Source organism: Hippocampus guttulatus, chromosome 7 (assembly GCF_054856545.1).
Source record: "Hippocampus guttulatus isolate MCC_2025c chromosome 7, RoL_Hgut_1.0, whole genome shotgun sequence".
In the NCBI taxonomy this organism is placed as follows: domain Eukaryota; kingdom Metazoa; phylum Chordata; class Actinopteri; order Syngnathiformes; family Syngnathidae; genus Hippocampus; species Hippocampus guttulatus.
Genome location: NC_141267.1, coordinates 10,994,045 through 11,016,162, shown reverse-complemented (window position 1 = coordinate 11,016,162; position 22,118 = coordinate 10,994,045). Strand labels below are relative to the sequence as shown.

Here is a 22,118-nt window from a genome sequence, read left to right as displayed (position 1 = left end):
CAGGTATCAAAATGTCGGCGAAGCGATCAAAGCACCACATCTCATTTAATGTGGCCATTTGCTGTATCACAGTACAGTAATGCTTATTTTGACAGACTTAATCCAACTTTATTTAGAGGGGATAAAAACAACCACAAAATGGAATACAAAGTCTTTATTGTTACACTCATTGGTGCAGATGCAAAAAAATTGAGTTCAGAAAAGTCAACCAATAATAAAATAATAATAATGACGAGCATGTACTACTTACTGGTGGGACGGTGGAAGACTGGTGAACACGTCCATCTCACATTGCAGAGGTTATAGTTTCGATTCCAAGCTCCGGCTTTGCTGTGCCCAGTTTGCATGCTCTCCCCATATTGGCGTGGGTTTTCTCCAGGTACTCCGATTTCCTCCCAAATCCCCAAAACATGCTCAGGATGTTCATTGAAAACTAAATTGTCCTTACATGTGATTGTGAGGGTGAATGGTTTGTCTATGTGTACCATGCTATCAGAGCCAATCACAGTCGTCTCGGAAGAACTGGTTGTCAGCCAGTCGCAGGGCACACATTGACCAACAACCATTCGCATTCAAGGTCACACCCAGGGACAATTTTCTCTTGCTCTGCCATGCATGTTTTAGGAATGTGGGAGTAAACATGCAAACTCCACACAGGAAGGCCAGCCGGCATTAAAAGCATTGATTGTGCACTGTGAGGCGGACGTGCAGCTAACCAGTCCTTGCCACCCTTGCATGAGCTTGAAGGTGAAAATGAAAGAAATGCTTTGAAGAGAATACTTTTTCTAAAATATTTTTTTAAAAAAGACTAAATTTAAAGAATAAAATTATGACGGTGAGCTGGGGATCAAAATATATTGTGCTGAACCAGAACAACAAACAATTTATCGGCATCAGCCATCTGTGTTGTTTACTTTTGTCTCGAATGCTTTGAAGTCGCACTTTCCTTGAATGCCACATTCTGCTGCTTGTACTTGAACTCGTACTATACACCGTGATAATAAATTAAATTACTAAACATAGTAGACGGATAATTTATCGGATCTAAAACAATATTTCCAGTGTTTTTTTTTTATAATTGTAATATCACCACGCCCACCTTTAAAAAAATGCGTCAGCACCACACCCAAATAAATATTGGGACCATTTTATTGGTCAATTTCTTCCCGCTGCTTGGCGCAATGCAAATGTGCTACAAACTGTTGACATGGTCAAACCGAGCCAGCAGCAGATTGACTGGACCAGAGAAGACCACATCTCGTTTCTCTCGAGTCTCCTCACGTTTTGGACGACTTCTTTCAACTCTTGTTTTACTAGTCGTGACCCAGGACAAAGTTGCATTTCTGTTCGACTTGTTTGCTTATCGTCTCTTCTGTTACTCGTCTCATGTCTTCAGTAAGTGCCTTTCACTCAAATCTCTCCCTCTTTTTTTTATAGCCAGTTAGTCCTTATTGATAAATACGGATGATCAGTTTCTTTAAATTGGCGTTAATAAAGTACTAAAATATGCTACAATGCTAACTCGATGCCAATTAAAGTGCTGAGTAATTGGACAGGTGTGTTAATTTATTGATATACACGCCCCATTGAACAAGTTGCTCAATGCGTGAGACCTCAGCGCGTCCGCCATATTGGGTGTGTCAGATATACAAGAACTGACCAGTAAATGCTCTGAAATTTATAAAGCCACAGCCTTCAACGTGCGCAGAGTTAACTCTGTTCATTCATTCACACAAACATGCTATATAAAAATACTTTTGATAGTTATTCACCAAAAACAACGTATGTAACTTTTAATTTGATGATTATAAATGTTGATTTCATGTGTGGAGGATATTAGTACGGTAAGTACCAAAACAATGTATTTTGATTCTATGTATGTTTGCATTTACAGTACTAATGTGCTGTATGCAACAAGATTACTGCGATAAAGATCACTGAAGGTTTAATATAGTAATTTAAGATGAATCTATACCATCCTGAAATTTAGATGTTATTTGGGTTTTCTGAATGAAGAACACGACCTTTTACATATATTTAAATTTTGAAATGATTACATTGGTGCTATTCATCACTCAAGGTGGTCTGCCTGTATTCCCCTGTGGGTTGCTTCTCTGAGATTTCTATTTAAGTGTTACTTCTAATCTTTCAAGTCTCGTGGGTCAGAGGTGCAAACATCATGGAGGACATCCTGGACATACTGTTACTTCCCTCTACTGTTTCCTTGGTAACTTGTGTGGATTCACTGGAGCCATTTTGTCCAGACAGCCGCACATTCAAGTAAATGCAATATTTATTGTATTTAAACACCAAGGCTCATTTTAAATATTAAGTCACACTTATCTACAGGTTTTTATGGGGCTTATCTCTGCTTCCCTGGATATGGTAAATGTTATCTCCTGGTGTTTTCCACTGTGTTTTTGCAGGAACTTGCAAGCAGGTAAGTTAAAAAAAAAAAATATATATATATATATATATATATATTTGCCAGTTTAATATTATGATGGATTTATTTCGGACATCATCTAGTCTGTAATTGTCAAAATCAGGTTGCAAAACAGCTGCTTATATGTGGCATTGTGCTTCAGAGAGAAGGCAAAGAATGATCAAGAGGCGCAGGAGATCTCACCTACTTGCAGTTTGTCTGCTGGCAGTACTCACAGGAGGTTTCCTGAAGTCAGGTGTCCTCCACAGTCCAGCAGCAGACGGGGTCTTCAGAGGGAGGAGGCTGCTTTATGTTGCCCTGCAAGTAAGATTGTGACGACTACTACTACTGCTACAAGATTTCAAGTGAGACAGAGACAGAAGAACAATGATGGGATTGTGATGTCTTGGCATCACCTTAAAGCATTTACGAATCCTCCAATTGGGCTGTTCTGCCGTCATTGTTGCATATATATGCCTTGAGGTACTAGTCACCAGCAAACGTGAGAGCTTTTGACGGTGACAGGTGACTGAAGTCACTTCACATCAAGTAGCAGTTTGGCATATATGAGTTAATATTCTTCAAGAAAGTGTCTTCAAGCTGTTTGGCACTCTCAGATGAAGGTTACTGTCAAACTCAACAGAGAATTACTGTATTGTATTTAAAGCAACCACATGGCATCTGCTACCTCAATATTAACATATAATGGGAACTCCCCAGCCACACGGGTTACCAATTAGCATCGTTGTGGTGGTGGTGTTACCCTGAAACTGTCTAGCACCTGAACATAAACGCTGCTGCAACACATGTAGACAGACCGCATAACAACATTCACAGGCATTTAGAACTTCTGTCAAGAATGACTAATGTTGTCGCACTGAGGAGCTGAGTCTCCAGGACATAATATTAAAGATTCATACTTTCCTCATTAAAAAAAACATAAATCAGTTTTGGAGGGGCTTAGGGCTGGAACATACAGTATTAAAGGTGTTTCCGTTCATTTTAATGGTGAAAGATTTCTATGTTAAACATTTGTGACGATATTAATTATTCGGATGCTCACTGAGCTCAAGTCTTGAAAGATTTTCAGAAAACAAATGTGACAGAATTCTCTGGACATCCCAATTTTTCAGAGACTTTATATTTGTACATGAACAATATCTGAATTTCAAATGGTGCAGCATTTCTCTTGAAAGCATTAAATGTATCTTTACTCCTTTTTCATGGATATTGTACTAGAACAACACTGAAATCTTGGGTTACACACTTGGTCTGGTGTCTTTTGCCATCACCTCTACCTCCAAGTTCCCCACACTTTACAGAGTCGTAAGTGATCATGTTAAACAATCCTTGTCTCCAACCAGCAAATGGCTTGCAAATAAAGTTGATTTATTTTAAACCCCCCTCATGCAGCACAGAGGGAAGACACTGTCAAGATCTCATATTTTCTCTGGAGTGCTGTGTCTGCTGGCGGCTGCCCTTTACACTGCTGCCATACTTCACTACGATACTCGGGTCAGCTTCCTCCTCAGGGTCATGCCTTGGCTGCTGTCTGCAATCTCTGGTGCCTCACTGGATCTTCTTGTATCCTGTTAATCTTGAAATAATAATAATACACATCTAAATTGTGCAAAGCACACACAACCATTTAGTTCCAAACTCAGGATCCTGCAGCAGTAGTTTTGACCTTTGACACATATGTCAGACTATAGTCCTCCACTGGTGTCACTTGGGAACGAGGCAGCAGCCTATGAGCTTTTCTGCAGAAATGGAGAGCCTCCTCAGTGACTCATACCAGGACAAAGCTGCCGGCAAGCATCATGGTAAACAGGTAGGTCTTTTTTCCTCCATGTACAGTACATCCTTCATTATAGGTCCTTTTGAACATGTTCCAAATCAAACCTTTTTGTCTGATCTAAGTGTTACCTTTTAGTAAGACGATTATGCTATTGGAACCTCTTTCTTCACAGGGCAAAAATTTCAAGTCGACCGAGATGGGCCGCTATATGGACGTCAGTATTAACACCACAAAACAAGTAAGCAATGTTAGTTCACACACTAAACACCATGTCCTGCATATAAAAATAATACAACCTCATAGCAATTCCTAAATTTCAACATATAAAGTAGGTGTACTGTATACCATACTATATTGACAGATGTACCTCAGAGAGGCAACAGTGTGTGGGAAGGTAGTGGACACCAAGGTTCTGAGCAGGACAGGCCCAATGGTACGAGTTGATGGTTGTGATACATCATGTGACTCTTCAATTGTCAATTCTGATCTAGAGGTGGGTAGGATTGGTGAAGTAATATTACCGGTACTTGGGATAATCACTAATTTGACGTTACTCATATAGGGTACTAGTACAGCACAATAATACTGTACTGTAATTTCAAGTTGGTACAAGTGCTACCCAGGAAAACCCACTAGATGGTGCCAAACTACTCTAAAACTTTACACCCAATAGATGTAAATGCAGTTTTGACTAATCTAGTTTAAGAGGTATAAATAACCATGATTTGGGTTGTGGTATGATTATAGTACAGTTGTACTTCTGCAAACTACAACAATGGAAATGTTGTGTAATTAAAACCTACTTATTACAGTGTCAATCCAAGCTCTTGTATTAGATGACTTTAGATGGTGTAATGTTGTGGATTGTTGTGTAACCAACTGCTTTGCAACGTGGAAAAAATTAACATTGAGACTTTCACATGACTATTGGGGAAGTGAGCCAATCGGAGGTCCTTCCCATGAGACAAATGGTCAGCCAGTTTGATCAGATGCTCCAGTGCGACCTTAGAATGCGTGCAATTCTGTGGCTTTATAATGTCAGAGATGATGGTTTTGATATCCATAATAGGCATGCTTTGCACACCTGATACAGTGGAACCACTATAATTAATTGTACTATTGGCAATTGACCAACATTCTTTGATGTGGAACGGCTTCTAAATTTCTAACCAAAGGCATGCATTATGCCACACAAGAGCTCTGTGTACCCGTTGGCCACAGTTGAGCAAGCATCAAATGATTAACACTGCATTTGTTTCGGTTTTTCTTGAGAGACAATTAAGAATGTGAAAGGAGTGACATGTTGACAGTTCTGATAAAACTTTGACTGAGTAGTTTGTTTCCAGTTTAAAATTAAACTATAAACAAACTAATACTGTAATATTAACTGTGGCCAGTTTATATATTCACACTTAATATTTGCACACAATGCTTCCATGGCTTATAAAGGTTTTTATGGCAGAAGTCGGATCAAAGAGAGAGTCAAATAGCTTCCTGGAATGGATTTTATTTGATGTCGATCACACTTTACTGGAAAAAAGCAAATGTGTCTGTGATAAGTTGTATCTAACAACACAAAGGACCATAGAAAGTGAATGGTAATATATCTTTACAGAACTTTAGCCACAACTGACCTCTGCTCCCAAACGAATATTGTGTTCTGTTGTTGGTCGTGTCTCCTGATTCTGTGATATGACTCTATTAATGAATGCCGAGCCAGTCATAGCCTTTTTATGAGGAGTCATCCAAATGAGACCTAGCTGTTAGCCTTGAAAAGAAACAATTGAAAAGTTACATTTTGTGACTAATCCAAAGTGTTGCTCATACTGTACCTCACTTTTGCCGGTAGATTGGATGCAAAGTTGTATTCTATGCTCCAGTATTGTGCGGAGTGCAGTTTCATAATGAAACAGAACAGTCTTGAAGCCGGGAAAGTTTTGAGGGTTTATTTCATGTGCTGCCCAATTGTTCTCTTGTGACAGTGTTGATTAAAGCTGGGCAGGTCACGTCTGCGTAGGAAAATGGGTCCCTCTTTCTGTAGGGGGCCAGCAATCTCTGCTATTTTGGGAGACTGGCTTTTTTGTTTTTCCCCTGCTCAGGAGTCATTGGAGTTCATCTGACAAAAAAACGACACCATATTTTTTTGTACTAGAGGTCACACCCCACCCCCGATCTCCTCTCCATTAATTTGGCTAGTCCTGTTTTTTTTTAATTTTCAGCAGCAAAAGGCACAGTAACCGACCAGGATTCTTTGTTTGGCCACAATGCGAGGCAGAAGGAGAAGAACTAGAGGACAAGAACTGTAGTCAAGGCAACTAATAAATGATGTAACTGCTGCCACCTTTTGCATGCGGTATCCGCCATGACATGGATTGACTGTTTACAGCAGCTGAATGCGTAATACCCAGCCAGGATTATACCTTTGGCTAAAATGCAACCTGGGATTTAAGTGAAGGTTAGCCATTTTAAACTGAAAAGCAAAAAATATTTCCAGAGGTAGAAGCAGAAGTTTTGAATCCCTGCTGCCATCGACATGTGTAGGGAACGGAGATAATGGGTATAAGTCTGAGCTCTCCTGTTCTTGGTCTCTATTTTTGTCAGGCGGAAAAAAAGACGGTTTTAGCTTACTAGTACCAGTAAAATACTTCTTTTTAAAAAAAAAAGAAAAAAAAACATATTTTTTTGGACTCTAACACACTTTGGAGTACAAGTTGACCCATTAAAAAAATTAAATAAAATGGACCATGAAGAAGAAGGGGGAAAAAACATACAAAGACGCTCCGGAACAGAAGTCACATTTTCAGGGGAAAAGTATTTTACAAAGCTGAGACCAAAATGGGAGGGGTCTGACTCTCCAACTAAATCCGCATTCCCTACTAGTGAGTGTGTTCGCAAATATGCTTTCACTGCGCACTGTTGTGGTGGACACTGCATGCCAGTGGCGGTAGCAGAGTTATGTCATACAGTGTCCAGGACAACAGTTCTGCATCATCTAGTTCTGCCTCCATTTCTTCCTCTGTGTTCTTTTGGTGTTTGGCATACTGTATATCGTACTTTTGGTGCAGTACCCCCACCTTCTTGAGCATGTTATAAAGATGGCGGCCACCGGCAGTAATGTATGATTACTGCTGTGTCAAATTACTGTGCTGCATCCTCCCAAGCCTGCATTTGAAGGTTACATGAAGGAACTTCTGGTGCGCATCGACCACATGCCGGTTTCCAAATTCACTAGACCTGTCTAAATTCGCCAACATTTATACGGTCCACGGAGGCCATTACATGAGGAGCCTTCAAAGGACCCAGCCTGACGAGGGTCCTTTGGAAGACTCAGCCTTCGAATTTGGATATAGTGGACTACTTCTATGTTTTGGCAGTTGGAAAATACTCTAATTGCATTCTCTCAGGTGGAAAGAGGGTTGTGGTAATGCACAAAGTCAAACATGATTAGAGAACAGCACTAATTTTAATATATAGTAGTCACACCTTAGTAAAATCAACAGGACTAACCAAATGATGAAAATGGAAGAAAAAAAAGTGACGGTCTAAAAAGTGTAAATGCAAACTAGATTGCTAAAATATATTGTGATGACAGCAAATGTCCTTGTTGAAATCATTTTTGGTTGAAATCTGGATAAAAATACAGATTTAGTCATAGTTTTGACAGTCAGTCCCTCTGCAATGAATGGAATGGAAAAAGGGGTCCATTCATAACTTATATTATGCTGATTATCCTTCATTATACCTGGAACTCTCCTTGTTTTGTAGTGGTATTTTGAAGAGGGAAATGCACAGTGGAGTGAACCAAACGCAAAACCCCAGAATGGAGAGGCGTTCCCCTTGCAAGAATGGCCAAGCAACCCCAAACCTTTTAACATACGCACCTATGCCTCATGTATACTCCCTCAGAATGGTGTGTCCTGTAACGGGTCTATCAGCCAGTCCAAACGATGAAGAAATGTCATCACCATGCAACCAATCGGATTATATTGCATGTGTTGTGTATATATTTGTGATTCAATAAAAAAAACATGAAAAAAAGGTACTCTTGAATACTCAGGGTTTTTTTTTACCGTTTCCCTTGGTGCACTTTGAGATTATTGGGTTGCATCATGTTTTTTGCAAATAACTCTAGGCCAGCGATTACCAACCACTCTCCCACAGCACATTAATGTTCTGAGATCATCAGTTGTACATTGGGAAATGATCAAGTTTCATGAAATTAGTTCAAGATTACTTCCCTCAAAATTGGGCCACACACTTTTTGTTGAGTTTGGTCTGACTTGATCTTAAACAATTTTTTAAAAAATCTTAAACAAATTTTTGGGTGCAGAATCTAAAACTGATCTCAGTTTTTTTCTCTATCACGTCAAGTTTTTGAGCTGTAGGATCCCCCTTAAAAAAAAAAAAGAAGAGATGCGTATGTACAGTATGTTGATAAAACACTAAGATGGAACAGTTACAAGCTTTGAAAAACTTTTCTTTGTATTGGTTTTAGCGTTAGTTTTTTCTTCATGAATAGACTATTTATTGAGTTCAAGATTTTGAAAAAGCATTGTCATAAAGTAAACTACAATAGCCAAATGACCTTCCCTCTTCTGCTTGGCCGAGCAGTAATACTTAAATACTTGAATATAACCCCAGAAAATTAATGTATGAAAATAATTTACAAAGACTAAAATGGTTAGTTTTATAAATATAAAATATAGTTTCAGTTAGTTTTCATTTTGGTAAAGGCACTCTCATTTTATTTCGTGAATGAAACAATTTTTTCAATGTTAATTTTAGTTACCGGTATTTCAGCTAGATTTCGTTATCGATACTCACCTTGGGGCAAAATTGTTCATGGTTGTCCACTTTGTCCGCCCGTCCAGAATCTGTCACGTGAGGTACCTGGACTTGTCCCTGGCTGATGACATCGTCAGGCACGTTGTGGACCTGACCACCTTCAAGAAGATGAAATCCAATGATCAACTACTCCTTCATTCCCAAAGAATTTTTCAACACTTCCATATGCAGCTTCATGAGAAAGGGTCATTCAACTTTTTTTGTAGCCATAAATTCAAAAAAGCTAGTATACTGTAATTTTTTTAAACCACATTTTACAACAACATTGAAACAATAACCATCCATCCATTTTCTTGAAGCTGTCCTAAGCAGGGGTGGGGAAGTTTGCTTATCAGGGGCCATTTCGGCCATAGTTCCTCACTCCACAGTTTTAATGCTTTGACTTCAGTTTTTTTTGTTTTTACTTCTTATTTGTCAGCACAATTTAACAAACTGATGCATGTCTTTTTTTTCCCACAACAGGAGAAGTTGGTGATTGGAAAATCATTTTACCCCTGAGCAGTGAGCTGAGTTTGATGAGGACTACGAGAACAAATTAAAGCAAGTCAACATTACATTTAAAACACAGTTCAAATGGGGTTTCAATTTTTCAATGGCGACAACTTGAGTTATTTCTTTCTTGATTCTTGTTTCTTGTCTGGGGGTGGGATGTTGCACAGGTTCATCAAGATATCCTTTATTTGTCCCACCCTGGGGAAATTTACAGGTTCCTTGAACAAGCAACTTCTGGGTAAAATATTATCACTTATTTGATTAAAATAAGACAGGATAAGCAGGTTCACACGCAGACTGGAATTTGGGAAAATGAAGTGCAAACGTAATTTATAATTTTGACTGTTGCATGGCAAAATGGAACTCCTAGCCTAACTTTTGCTTTATAGGAATTGTAGAGGGAAAAAAATAATTCACGTGCATCCTATTAAAGGAGTTATAAAATAAATCATTCTGCGATGTCATGGTGTACTTTGTTTCATTCCTAGTGAATAATGTGTTGAGGCTATCAAGACTGTAAATCAGGGCAAGAGTGACAAGGGTGTGGCTAAGAAGCAGAATAGTTGACCAGAGGTCCACAGTCCTCTCCATCATCCGCCTGCTCCAAAACCTCACGCCATGACCAGCAGCGTCCGAGGGCATTTTTAAATGAGCACTTTCCTGAAGTTTGATTGTAGAACAATACAATGATTAGATAAACTTTATGGAATGCGTGATGAAGCAGTTTCTGGTTTCCGCATTAATATCATCCATTTTCTGATCCGCTTATCCTCACGAGGATCGCTGGCGCATTGTCAAATGTAATCAGATTTTTCGCAAACTTAGGTGTGGGTGGATGCAACGCCCATGAAAAAAAAAAAAAGTGATTCAATGCGTTTTGTTTTTCCACTACACTCAGGACATCATAATGATAGCCATTTTTTACGGCAGTGGCCTGTTTTTTTCCCCCTCTTATCAGACTGTCAACATAATTGAGGGAAGCAGTCTAGCATTGTGACGTTTTTTTTCCTGACTTGTTTTTATCGGGCTCTGTTGTCAACTACTGTCTGAAAACGGTGACTAATAGTCGCCCAAATTTATATGTACAGCTCTATTCATGTCCACTTCAACCTTTGAAAACAAAAGCGATCATCACAATATTTCGGATTTTATTGATGTTGAATGTGAGCTCCCATGAGGAAAAGCCATTATCACCACCACAATGATACAGCCAAGATTAATTAAATTATTTTAGGCAGGTCAGAAGATAATTTCGTACAACTAGCCTTGGCTGTGGGATAGGCTGCGGCACACCTGTGACCCTTGTGCGGAAAAGATTCAGATGATGGTTGGGTGTAACTCCTACCAGATGAAAACGAATCAAAAAGAAGAACTGATGCTTTCTTACATTTTACTCTTTTTGATGCTTTCTTACATTTTGTTTGTAGCATCAAAACTGTCTCAGTCAAAGATATGATTTAGGTAGAAAGTGTTTTTGGATTCTTATAAGTGTTTTAATTGGCCAAGATCATAGGAAGAAACGAAGAATGATGCAGCAGTGGGAGGAGTGTAAAGTTATGCAGAGACCACAATTTGGCCAAATAAATGATCTGGGCAATTGTGCTATGTGGTCGGTGATATGTTTTAATTAAATATTTGTTGAGAACTATCCATCCAGTATTGTTCGAAAATGGATTTATTTTTACTGTATATTAAATTGAATGTCAACATTTGCTTTTTCATCAATACTTTTTACTTGTAACTTTAATGTGTCATTGAAATATCCCTGTACCTAGTTTCTGAACGACTGAAGAGCGAGCTGTTTATTGCAGTGCTTCGTGTGCTTTGGCCAGTTTTGTATGGGTTTGTATTCAGTTGAGGCAAACTAATGTCATCATAAATGCTGAGTTAGCATATCTATCTCTGGGCCTCCTCTTGCCTCTTTCAAGATCAAATAAAAAGGTGGAATCTTGTTTGCAGAAGGAATGAAGGGCATGGATTAGGACATCAAGCAACAGTTTGCAAAGGCCCGTTGTGTTGTTCTTGTCCCGTACGTCAGCGATCGCCTTACTTGCCGAAGGCATGGTCGACGCCATATTGTCTGAGCCGGGGCCTGGGGGGTCTATTCTGCAAGTTTAGAAGCAAGAAATGCAAAAAATGCTGAGTAGTTTCCTGACTACAATGGAAACTAAAGGTCAATCATTTTTTGAACTAGCTCTCAATATTTTCAGAGTACTTTTCCCACCTTGTATAGATGCATATTCTACTGTACAAATAATGAGGCATATGAATGTACTGTATGTCTAGCCAGGGATATTGTCACAAGAGGAGTGGAATTTGGACCCATAAGCAGACATGACATGGAAGTTGAAAAGTAAAAGTGTTTATCTACGAAAATACAAAGTAAATCCAGAGAGCAGGGCAGGATGCAGAAGACACTGAAGACAGCTACTGCTCTGACTGGTAGAAAGCTTGATGAATTGACAATATGTCATTGAGTAATCAGAGTTAATATACTCAGTGAAAACATTCGGCCTCTATGACATAATAAAAAACAAACCCATAACATGATTACAGCAACTGCGTAGCAACCGCATAGCAACTGATAAAGGAAGAACCAGTCAAAACAGATGTATTTGAGAAATGCAATATGTTAATGTTGGAGCAATTTGTATTGGTCAAGATATGTGGAAGACGAGGGGGAATATATATATATTTCTTTTTTTTTTTTTTTACCTTGAAAATGTTTCTGGGAAGTTTAAAAATATTTAGGTTGAAATTATTTCAATGTCGAAAAAGTTTGAAGGGGAAAACATTCTGTTATATCACACGAATGTTTTGGGAGGGAGAGGAATTGGGGAATATGACAGTGAAACGTGAAATTTAGGCTATCTGGGAATTGTTTGAATGTGGACCATATTTTTAACCGAATGGTTTAAAATGGTAAAGAAATGTGGGCGGAGAGCATTATGTAAAAATATCATCCCTTAAATGTAGGAAATTTTATTAAGAGGTTTCCGGTAAATGAGAGGAGTGGAACGTGTAGCATTTGGGGAACGTGGCTAATTTGACGTTGGACTGGTTTCAATCAGTCAAAAAATATGAAAGGAAGAAGGAGGGGGAATCTGTTACAAGTGTGAAATAGTCTGTAGAATTCACCGAACAATAAATAATAACGAGCATTTTCATGCTATGCAAATTCGGAGGCAGGTTGCACAAGTTTGTCCAGTGACGTAACAGACGTCACGTCCTGTCAAAGACGCACACAGCCGGTTCAGGCCAGTCGACAAGGCGCAAAAGTAGAGTCTCGCGGAGCTCAGCCGTCAACACAGCACCGCCTCTCCACGCATTGTCGGGTCCACACCACATTTTTCTGGCACAGAGCCGCATTTTCTGTTCAGCGACGTTCCCCCCAAGATAACAGCTGCTATTGCCTCACGATGACTCGAAGGTGATCTTCAGCGTGTCCCGGTGGTTCTGGGTGAGTGTGAGCCATCCTGCTGTCATGCTTAACACGTGTGGCGGTCGTTATTTGCCGTTGACCAAACGCTAAAAGCTAGCTGCCGCCAGTTAGAGCTCCACCTTGAAGGCAAGACATCTGTGGGCGACTGCTGAAATGCTACACGGAGCTTATGGATAGTATTTAAGGTCCTGACATGGTCGGCGGTTTGGGGTCAATGGTCTGACTTCGCCAACGTTAGCCAGCTAGCTCACTAACGCCTCACAGAATTCCCTGTTAAACCTCCCTGTTAAAAGCTCGTTCTGCTTCAAGTTCTGCCAATGCTTGTTTGTGGTTTCTTGATTGGTATTTGGAATGTTTTCACCGTGACAACGTTATGGTGAACCAAAGTGAACTCCAGATTCTAAGTGTCTGCTATCATCAAAGCAAATTCAAGATTCTGTTTACAAATCCAATTTCTCTTACGGGGGGGGGGGGGGGGGGGATAAAGTATATCATCCATCTAGCTCAAGTGTTTATCATATCCTCAACCTAGGATCGTAATTGCTCATATTTTTTTTCTGTCACAATATCAATAAAATATCCAAATCTGTTTGATTTAGAACCCCCCCCCCCCACAAAGTTTGTATCACTGATTGTTCGGAAATTGCTTAAAAAATGAAGTTAGCAGTTATTTTTTTAAACGGTAATGCGGAGTGTGGGTGTAATGCCCAATTCAACCTGTCTATGATGAACCAAGTGGTTTGAAAATCGGAATAAATCTTCCCTTTTGTTTCGTTTACTACTCGTGGACCAATTTTGCTGACTGACTGATACATTTCTGTTAAAAATATCCACAAATAAGCTCATACGGGCCAAAAATCTGAGGGCTTCTGCGTCAAAATTATTGTGAAATTTCAAACGGCGTGACTTGCCCTGAAAACTCATCTTGAATAGTGCAAATGGAACATTCCTTCATGACCAATGTGGGCAGGAAAATAGATCATGTACTTTAGTAATCAGTTTATTTGTATTTGTTGTACTGGAGATGGTTCGAGATGTTTCAAATTTGTGAAGCGTACTTTTCTTTCCTCGTGAATGCCAGCAGGGTGTAAAATACAGAATGATAAATAATGAAAAGCAAAATACAGAAAGGCACACCAATACTACTACTGTACAATAAATAAATATGAGACAAGCGAGGCATAAGTTGACTTTTTATACGGAGGAAAACACAAACTAAAATACAATTGCGTTGGAAAGTCATGTTGGGACTGAACAAATCATGCAATATCACACTGTACAAGGTCAAAACACACCCACTTCATCTCTGTTTAGCAATGTATTCACAGTAGACGTGTCCCTACATTTGCAGGTAGCAAGTTATGCTAAGATAATATTAACGCTCTTTCATTTCACAAATATTAAGATTAAGATATCCTTTATTTGTCCCGCAATGGGGAAATTTACAGTCAGAGTTCAGAAAGGAAATCACTGGGTAGGGAGAGGGAAAAAAACCCACGCTCGAACTATCCTCTTCTGAGGATAATTTAAGTCCAGGATAAAAAAAAGACCCTAGCACATAAATAAGCAGATGACAGTTACAACAAGTCACAAGACATAACATGTAATGAGAGGGCGGATGAATGGGAAGGGGGGGGGGGGGCGACCGCGACGCAGCCCGTCTGACCAGCTGCACGGTCACCGAGCGCTCTGCAGATCATTCTACGTCGCAGGGGAAAAAGAATGGAGCGATGAAGGCGGTGATGATAAGAATCTTTATGCGCATGTGATTGTCATTAGTTTCTATCTCCAACTTTCCACATCTTAAAGATAAGATAACCTTTATTTGTCCCACATTAGGGAAATTTAAGATTAAGATATCCTTTATTTGTCCCGCAATGGGGAAATTACAATCAGAATTCAGAAAGGAAAAACGCTGGGTAGGGAGAGGGAAAAAACCCCACGCTCGAACTATCCTCTTCCGAGGATAATTTAAGTCCAGGATAAAAAAAGACCCTAGCACATAAATAAGCATATGACAGTTACAATAAGTCACAAGACATAACATGTAATAAGGGGGAGGATGAATGGGAAGGGGGGGGGGTAACCGCGACGCGGCCGAAAAGACCAGCCGCACGGTCCACCGTTGCGCTCCGCATTATCGAACCACGTCACGGGGGAAAAAGAATTGGAGCGATGAAGACGGTGATAACAAGGATGTGTATGCGCGTGTGGTTGTCCAGTTGTGTATGTGTATGCGTGTACAGGTCATAGCTACATCGTCGAGGTCTGCTCATCATGAAGACAGTCCCGGCTTATCAGTCCATGGCCGAGAAGGAGGGGGGTGGTGGTGGGGGCCCTAGACTCCGTGCGTATTTCCATCCAGGGGAAAGGCTAGATAGCGTTGTTTGTTTTGGAGAGACGGCCGCCAACAATTCCAGACAGCCTTGAGTCCTTGGTCTGTATCTCCTCAGTGGCGCCGATCAGTCTGATCCAGAAATTCTTTCCGCAGCGTGGATTCCAACGTCTCCATGGTATTATCGATCGCGCGGAGTCGCTCCAAAATCACAACAATATTGCGATTGAGCTCAGTCACCGCTTGAGTCTTAGTGTTGGACATTCGCGCCAAGCCATCCAGAGTGACCGGCAGCTTCTTCACTTCCAATAGAGCCGCTCCCGTCGGTTGAATTTTGCGATAGAACAGCAAGCTGCCAACACCAAACAGCAGCATACCTGTTATCAAAAGGCCAATAATGTAGATGTCTTCCACATCCTCCACGGACAGTACTGTCAGGCACACCGGTCTCCACTTTCTCCATGGATCCAGGGCGTATCCGGCAGCAAGTGTCCCCGGAGGGCAAGCAGGCTCCCCACTGCCCGCTCTTTTCATCGAAAAATTTTTGTCGATTACATCGAGAGACCAGCCAACTAATTCCATGGTTAGTTCTTCGGATGAAAACACGGTAGGAGGCTAGGGAAAAAAAAAGTTAGACAAAAGACAGCACAAAAAGACTAAGTGGCGAGCAGGGAAAAAAAAAGGGTGGGAGGGCAGGGAGCTGTGCAGAAAGCGTCCGCCTTCGTCGAGAGCCAAGCAGAAAGGGAATTTGCAGTTTACAATGGTTACAGGTTTTCATGCATGTTTATTCTGCAGCCTGACAGCAGTCGGTAGGAACGAGCAGCGGTATCTGTTGTTCTTGCAGCGCGGGTGTAACAGTCTCTGGCTCAAGGAGCTACCCAGTGCTGTCAGGGCGGGCTGGAGTTGGTGGGAGGGACTGCTCATCATAGCTTTTAGCTTAGCGAGCATCCTCCTGTTGCCCACCTCCTCCAGAGTGTCCAGGGAGCAGCCCAGGATAGAACTGGCCCTCCTGACCAGTCGCTTCAGTCTCTTTCTGTCCCGGGCCGAGATGCTGCCTGACCAGCAGACCATGCCATAATGGATGGCCGAAGCCACCACTGAGTTATAGAAGATCTTAAGGATGACCCTTGAACCCCAAAAGACCTCAGTTTCCTGGGTAGGAAGAGGCGGCTCTGTCCCTTCCTGATCTTAACATGATATCTAATCTGCAAAGAGCACACAGTGCATTTCAACTTGTGTTACTATGGTATCAGTACATTCTAACAAGTGATGGTCGGTTTTACACGAACATGTTACCTACCTCTGTGTCTGTGTTGTCATGGTGTCACATGAGTAGCCTACTCCATGTACTGTATTTTTACATACTGCACATTTTCTCATTCAAGAAATACATGAACACAAATTTACAGATTTTGTTTTTCTTTGATGATATGACTGTGTCAGAGATTTTCTCGGACAAAGTTAAAGAAATGACTCGGCACAGAGGAAAATTGTCTTCAATATTGGCGGGAGCGGATCTCTTAGAGTGAACGACGGTAGTTGCGCCTTTGTGCACAGGCATTTGGGGGTGCTGGATACGCACCCAAACGTTTAGATGTGCCCAGATTAAATGAAACTTTAAACATACAATTTTGCTCATAGATTCCTCTAACACTGTGTAATAGGTACTACGTTTTTTAAATGTCTTAAATAGGCTTAAAAATCTTAAATTTAACTTGAAGACACATATAGGATCCCTGCAAAGATGGAAGGATAATTTTCCTAAATGTCAGCATGAGATGTGTTGAAATATTTGAGAGTACCAAGCCTCTGCTTTCTTTGTTGTAAAAGAAGTACTGGTAATCCAAGGACATGTGGTTTGACTTAAATTTAAATTCTGCAGGGTAGTTGTATTTTCTGAGGTCTTGCCTCCAAAATTACAGTTTGTTTTCCTTTGGACTGCATCTTGGGACTTCTTCCATTCACAAGTCACACTCAAGTCAAAATGTTTCTTGAATCACGACTGCTAGTGTGAGTTAAGTGATAAATTGAACCACAGAATGATTGTCAAAAATTTTGAAACATGTGACATAGACTATTAATCTAGTTAGGCATAGAGGAAGACATAAAATACATCTGAGGCTCAAGAATAAGATAACATTTAACGATCCCAAAATGGGACACTTTACACACTTCCAGCAGCAAGTGTGGATACAGGAAAAAACAAACAAACAAAGCAAACCATCAATATTGTTAGTAGGTGATAACTGCTCAGGGGTGGCAAGGGACAACTTGTTTAGTCCATCAGGGGGAAACGAAGTGTATGTGGTCATGGATTTTTGGTAAGGCCTTTTGTGATAAACGACATGATTGGCCGTTGAGTGGAGCACAGCTTTGCTATTATGGCCAAAGAACAAGAGGGGAAGTGATAAAGAAAGCACATTGAGAGCGTAGCACGATGATAACAAAATGCATTTTCCTCTGAATACTTCCATGAATTATGGGTTTTGTCATTAGGTCATGGCTCATTGTTCCCCACTTCCTTCATGTCTCTCCTTCAGAACAGGCCAGAAAGGTACAGGTCACTATGTGTAAAATATACACAGACTAATCCTGAGCGCTTGTACAAAGAAACATTTTTTGTACTTGGCTAATATTGCTTAAAGATTTTGAGCTATCATAGTGGCAAGCCTGGAGAGTACAGAAAAGTCTTCAGGATTTGACCAGAAATTATCAGACTTTTCAATCTGTCCGCTGCTATGATTTATCCCCCTGACAAAAGCGTGCTGACACAAGCTGCCTTGTATTCACTTTAAAGGCCAGAAAGTGGAATAAAGTTTGTTTAAAGAGGGTTTTCAGGCATGAAGCTGCTAAGATTTAAATCTAGTCTCACTTCACCCCACCCACTTCTCCCAATGAAAACGCCCCCCCCCCCCAACTCACTCACACGTCAAGGAAACTACACTGCTATCATGTGCTGTTCATGATGAAGTATTTCCAGAAATGAAATGTTAACGGTTTGCTGTTATATATTGGGAATGTTCAAAACGTTAAAACATTAGCTTAAAAAAACATTTTTCTTTTTCCATTTTCTCACAATCAGCATGAGACAATAGTGAGATATCATTAGATTTCCAGTTTCAGAAGAAAGAAACGGACAAAGATACCTTTTTGGAAAAGCATGCGTTTCGAGCATAATTTCAAGTATTCCACCACTTTTTTTTTTTTTTTGCCATAGTGACACCTCAAACATCTAAAGACTTTCCCCTCTATGAAACAACACCAAAAAAGGGCTTTTGGTAGCAAAAATATTTATCTGCACTCCATTGAACTGATGACATGAACCATAAACAGAAGGGGAAACAATGAGTTCAGTGAGTGTATGCTCATGTAAGTGCACTGTACGAATGCATGTGCGTCCCCTCTACTCTGCAATTCCGTGCGTGTGCACGTGTGTTTGTCTCCCTCACCTTGCAATTTATGCTTTTTTTCCCCATGATTTCTCTTACCACACAGGTGTCTCATGTTCTGAGCTGCAGTAATGGAATCTTGAGTGTAAAATGATCCACGCTGTCAGCTCTGAGGATGAAATAAACTTAACAATATAGACTGTTGTTAAAAACAGTGGCACTTTTGTTCATTTATTTTGCTGTAAGTGTCATGTTTTTTGACATCATTGAACTTGAGCGGGTATGTTCACAGAAATAAAGCCACAACTGCCAAAGAAAATGTTTTTTGGTTCATGACTTATTTTGGAGTAATGAACATTGATTCCATTGTTGCCTCTTTATCTGTGTGTAATGCATAATATTTTTTAGAAGAGCAGAAAGTGTTAGCTATTGGGTAGAAACCTTGTGTGTCTATTTTTGAGTTTTCGTCGACTAAAGCTATGGCTAAAATTAATTAGCATTTTTGCCCAAAAAACTAAGATTAACTCTAAAATGGCTACCAAAAACAACACTCATTACTATAATCAATTGAGTACTGAGATAAAGCTAAAGGTCCATGATTGTCCCTTACATGTTCTCTGTTTGTCATTCCACTGTGGTGACATACTGTGAATGTAAACAAAAGCCGCAACACATCCTGGTAGCTTATATACTTCCAACTATGAAACCGTCTATGTATTAAAGCAGGGGTGTCAAACTCATTTTTGCCGTGGGCCACATTTTAATTCCTATTTCCCTTGTACGGCCGTTATGACTGAAACCGAATTTTAAAAAGTCAATAACGGTTTATTCAACTATTGTTTAAGTTACTGTTATGAGGGGGTTGGTTCCAAGAAAATGCTTGCAATATGTCTCTTATTGATTGATTACATAGGAGAATTAAAAAGATTTTGGTCTAGATTTTAGCAAGCGTCTTGGAAGTTGACGTTTAATTTGCTTTTGCGGGCCACATAAAATAATGCGGTGGGTCAGATCTGGCCCCCGGGCCTTGAGTTTGATACCAGTGTGTTAAAGGAACAAAATACTCCACATTCTCAGGGAATTAAAATATTTTCTGCCTGCCAAAATATGTCATACCAAGTGCCTTCTTGTTTCAGCTTGCTCTCCTGATCATACAAAAGATATGCCTCAAAGTTAGTTTGAGCCAAATCGGTTTCTTTTTGCCAAGGTTTGGCAGTTACATGTGACAAAACGCCTTCAAATTAGAGTACCGTATTTTCAGGACCATAAGACACACTTAAAAGTCTTACATTTTCTCCAAAATGGATGGGGCACCTAATAATGCGGGTCACCATGTGTGCAGAGTTCCAAAATCAGTGAAAGCTGTTGTGACTTTGATGAGGGGTCTGCTTGACTGACGGATTGTCAGAGATGTTTACTCGGACAGTTGAACAAACAGACTCGGGAAGAGATTGCCTTTTCTGCCGGCAAGAGGCACAGTTTTCTACGAAGCCGCCAAAACATCTCTCGGGACAAACAATGGATACCTTGTTACTTCAATGGGTAGATTTCACATGAATTGAGACACTGTAACAAACTGAAGACATCTTATCATGTTGCCCTCTCGAAGTTGAACCTTCCCGCCGACATTATCAGTTAATGAGGACTTGGCATTATTCAGTTCAAGTTGGCCCTTTTTTCTGTGTGCTCCATTGTGTACAAGTTGTGAGAACATACCGTTCGAGGTCAATCAAACATACTGTACTACAAAATGAAACTTTTAAACATGATAACCGAGTTCGTCTATACTCTATCACGGATGTTGTGCCGACAGCTGCTTACATAGAGGAAAGGTGGAAGTAACTCAGGACAGGATGCGGACGTTAAAGTGGGAAGGGTGGGCGTGAAAGAGGATGCTAAAGGCACACCCCCAGTAGGTGTACATAGTATATATATATATAGTATGTGCATTGTGCAAAACAACATCCCAAAAATGGCACCTACGAAGAGACACACTTGTGAAGCACAGTTGAAACTGCAAGCTATCAGTTACGTGGAGGACCAAGGGAATCGAGCAGCTGCGAGAGAATTCACGATGGTGTTGATCAAAAAATAAGGTGAATACATTGTTAAATATTTCAATACAGTACAATCAAACTCAGTTTTGCTCCTGCTGCCTTTTTAAAAACATACACTAGCGTACATTCATGCTAACGAATTTTTTTTAAGATAGGGTATGCATTCTCATGCCTGCGTCCAATAGTACAATGCGTTTTGTGTATGTGTTAAATACAGAAATAGCACTATTAACTGACAGTAGGCCTTTTAAAACAGTGCGCTGTATGGTTGTGAAAATACGGCAAAATAGTATAGGTTTTTATTTCTCGACACATCTCTACAGAATTTCACGAATTGTAATTGGTCATACTGAATTCAAGTTTGAACTTGTTTCTTGTGGAAAATGTGAGCTATATTATTCAAGCAATTTCGTCCATGCCAATACATGACTTAAATGTCAGTTATTGCAGGGTTTTACACTAAGTTTTGCACTGGTAAAACTGGTGCGACCAGCTTTTTTAGTTGGTCACACCAACACACGATTGGTTGCACCCATTTTTTGGGGCCGTACACCATGACCATATTTACTGATGTATAGTTGTCTCAGTTGGCATACCATAGTTTTGTATGATGCAAAGGTTAATGGGGACTGAAGATATATTTGCGAAACGTTTTACTGTAACACGTTTGTTTGCAACAAAGAGCTTGGGGCTGTGGGGAGGCATTGTTTTTTGGTGTCAAAAACCGACACAGTATTCATGTGTTCCTCTACACTAAGATTGCAGTAAAGGGGCTAACTTTAACCTTTGCTAGCATGCTGCCAGCGGCACACGTAAACAGTGCATCATTGGATTGACATGCTTTTTTTTTTTTTTTTTTTGACAAGCAATGTTATGATGATACTGCAGCCAATCGTGTGTCATTGGCTGCGTGTAAAATTGTAGGATTAGTCCCATTATTTGCGGACGTATGTTTCTGCTTCATCGCCACGGCTTTTGTCATTGGTTCCCTCAGAGCAATTTTAACAGACAAATTTGCCCTCTGCCAGTGGTGCAAATATTTACCTTGCCATACTCTGTTTCAACTCGGCAAATGGGCAGTGTGCACCTTGAATTTTGTCTGATAGATATGTTGGGCATAATTTGAATTTGGACAGTTCCTATTCTCTCTCATTTTCTTTTTAGTTTATGCAGCAGGACAGTACCGGTAATCCAAAACACACTCGAAAGTCAACTTCTAAATGCTTTAAAAAAAAAAAAGAAAATGTTTTTAAAGTGGCCTAGTCCAGAGTTGAATCTGATTCAAACAGCGTGTCTTGACCTTAAAATGGCCAAGCACGTTCAAAAATACTGAGT

At 40.2% G+C, this 22,118-nt stretch overlaps 2 protein-coding genes across 7 annotated transcripts in view; both read left to right on the top strand.

The window, feature by feature from the left end:
- Positions 1-1,207: 1,207 nt before the first annotated feature.
- On the top strand, positions 1,208-8,174 carry tmem44 (transmembrane protein 44). The gene is made up of 10 exons (XM_086115727.1): positions 1,208-1,395; positions 2,154-2,280; positions 2,350-2,440; positions 2,589-2,749; positions 3,665-3,751; positions 3,839-4,009; positions 4,131-4,256; positions 4,396-4,461; positions 4,585-4,716; positions 7,989-8,174. Exons 1-10 carry the CDS (start codon positions 1,208-1,210, stop codon positions 8,172-8,174), a joined length of 1,335 nt encoding a protein of 444 aa, XP_085971853.1.
- Positions 8,175-12,812: 4,638 nt separating this feature from the next.
- atp13a3 (ATPase 13A3) overlaps positions 12,813-22,118 on the top strand; it is a 35,448-nt gene continuing 26,142 nt past the window's right edge. For all 6 annotated transcript variants that reach the window (XR_015101457.1, XR_015101458.1, XR_015101456.1 and 3 more), the window contains exon 1: positions 12,813-13,020. The gene's annotated coding sequence lies outside the window, so the exon portion shown is untranslated. The remainder of the gene's footprint in view (positions 13,021-22,118) is intronic.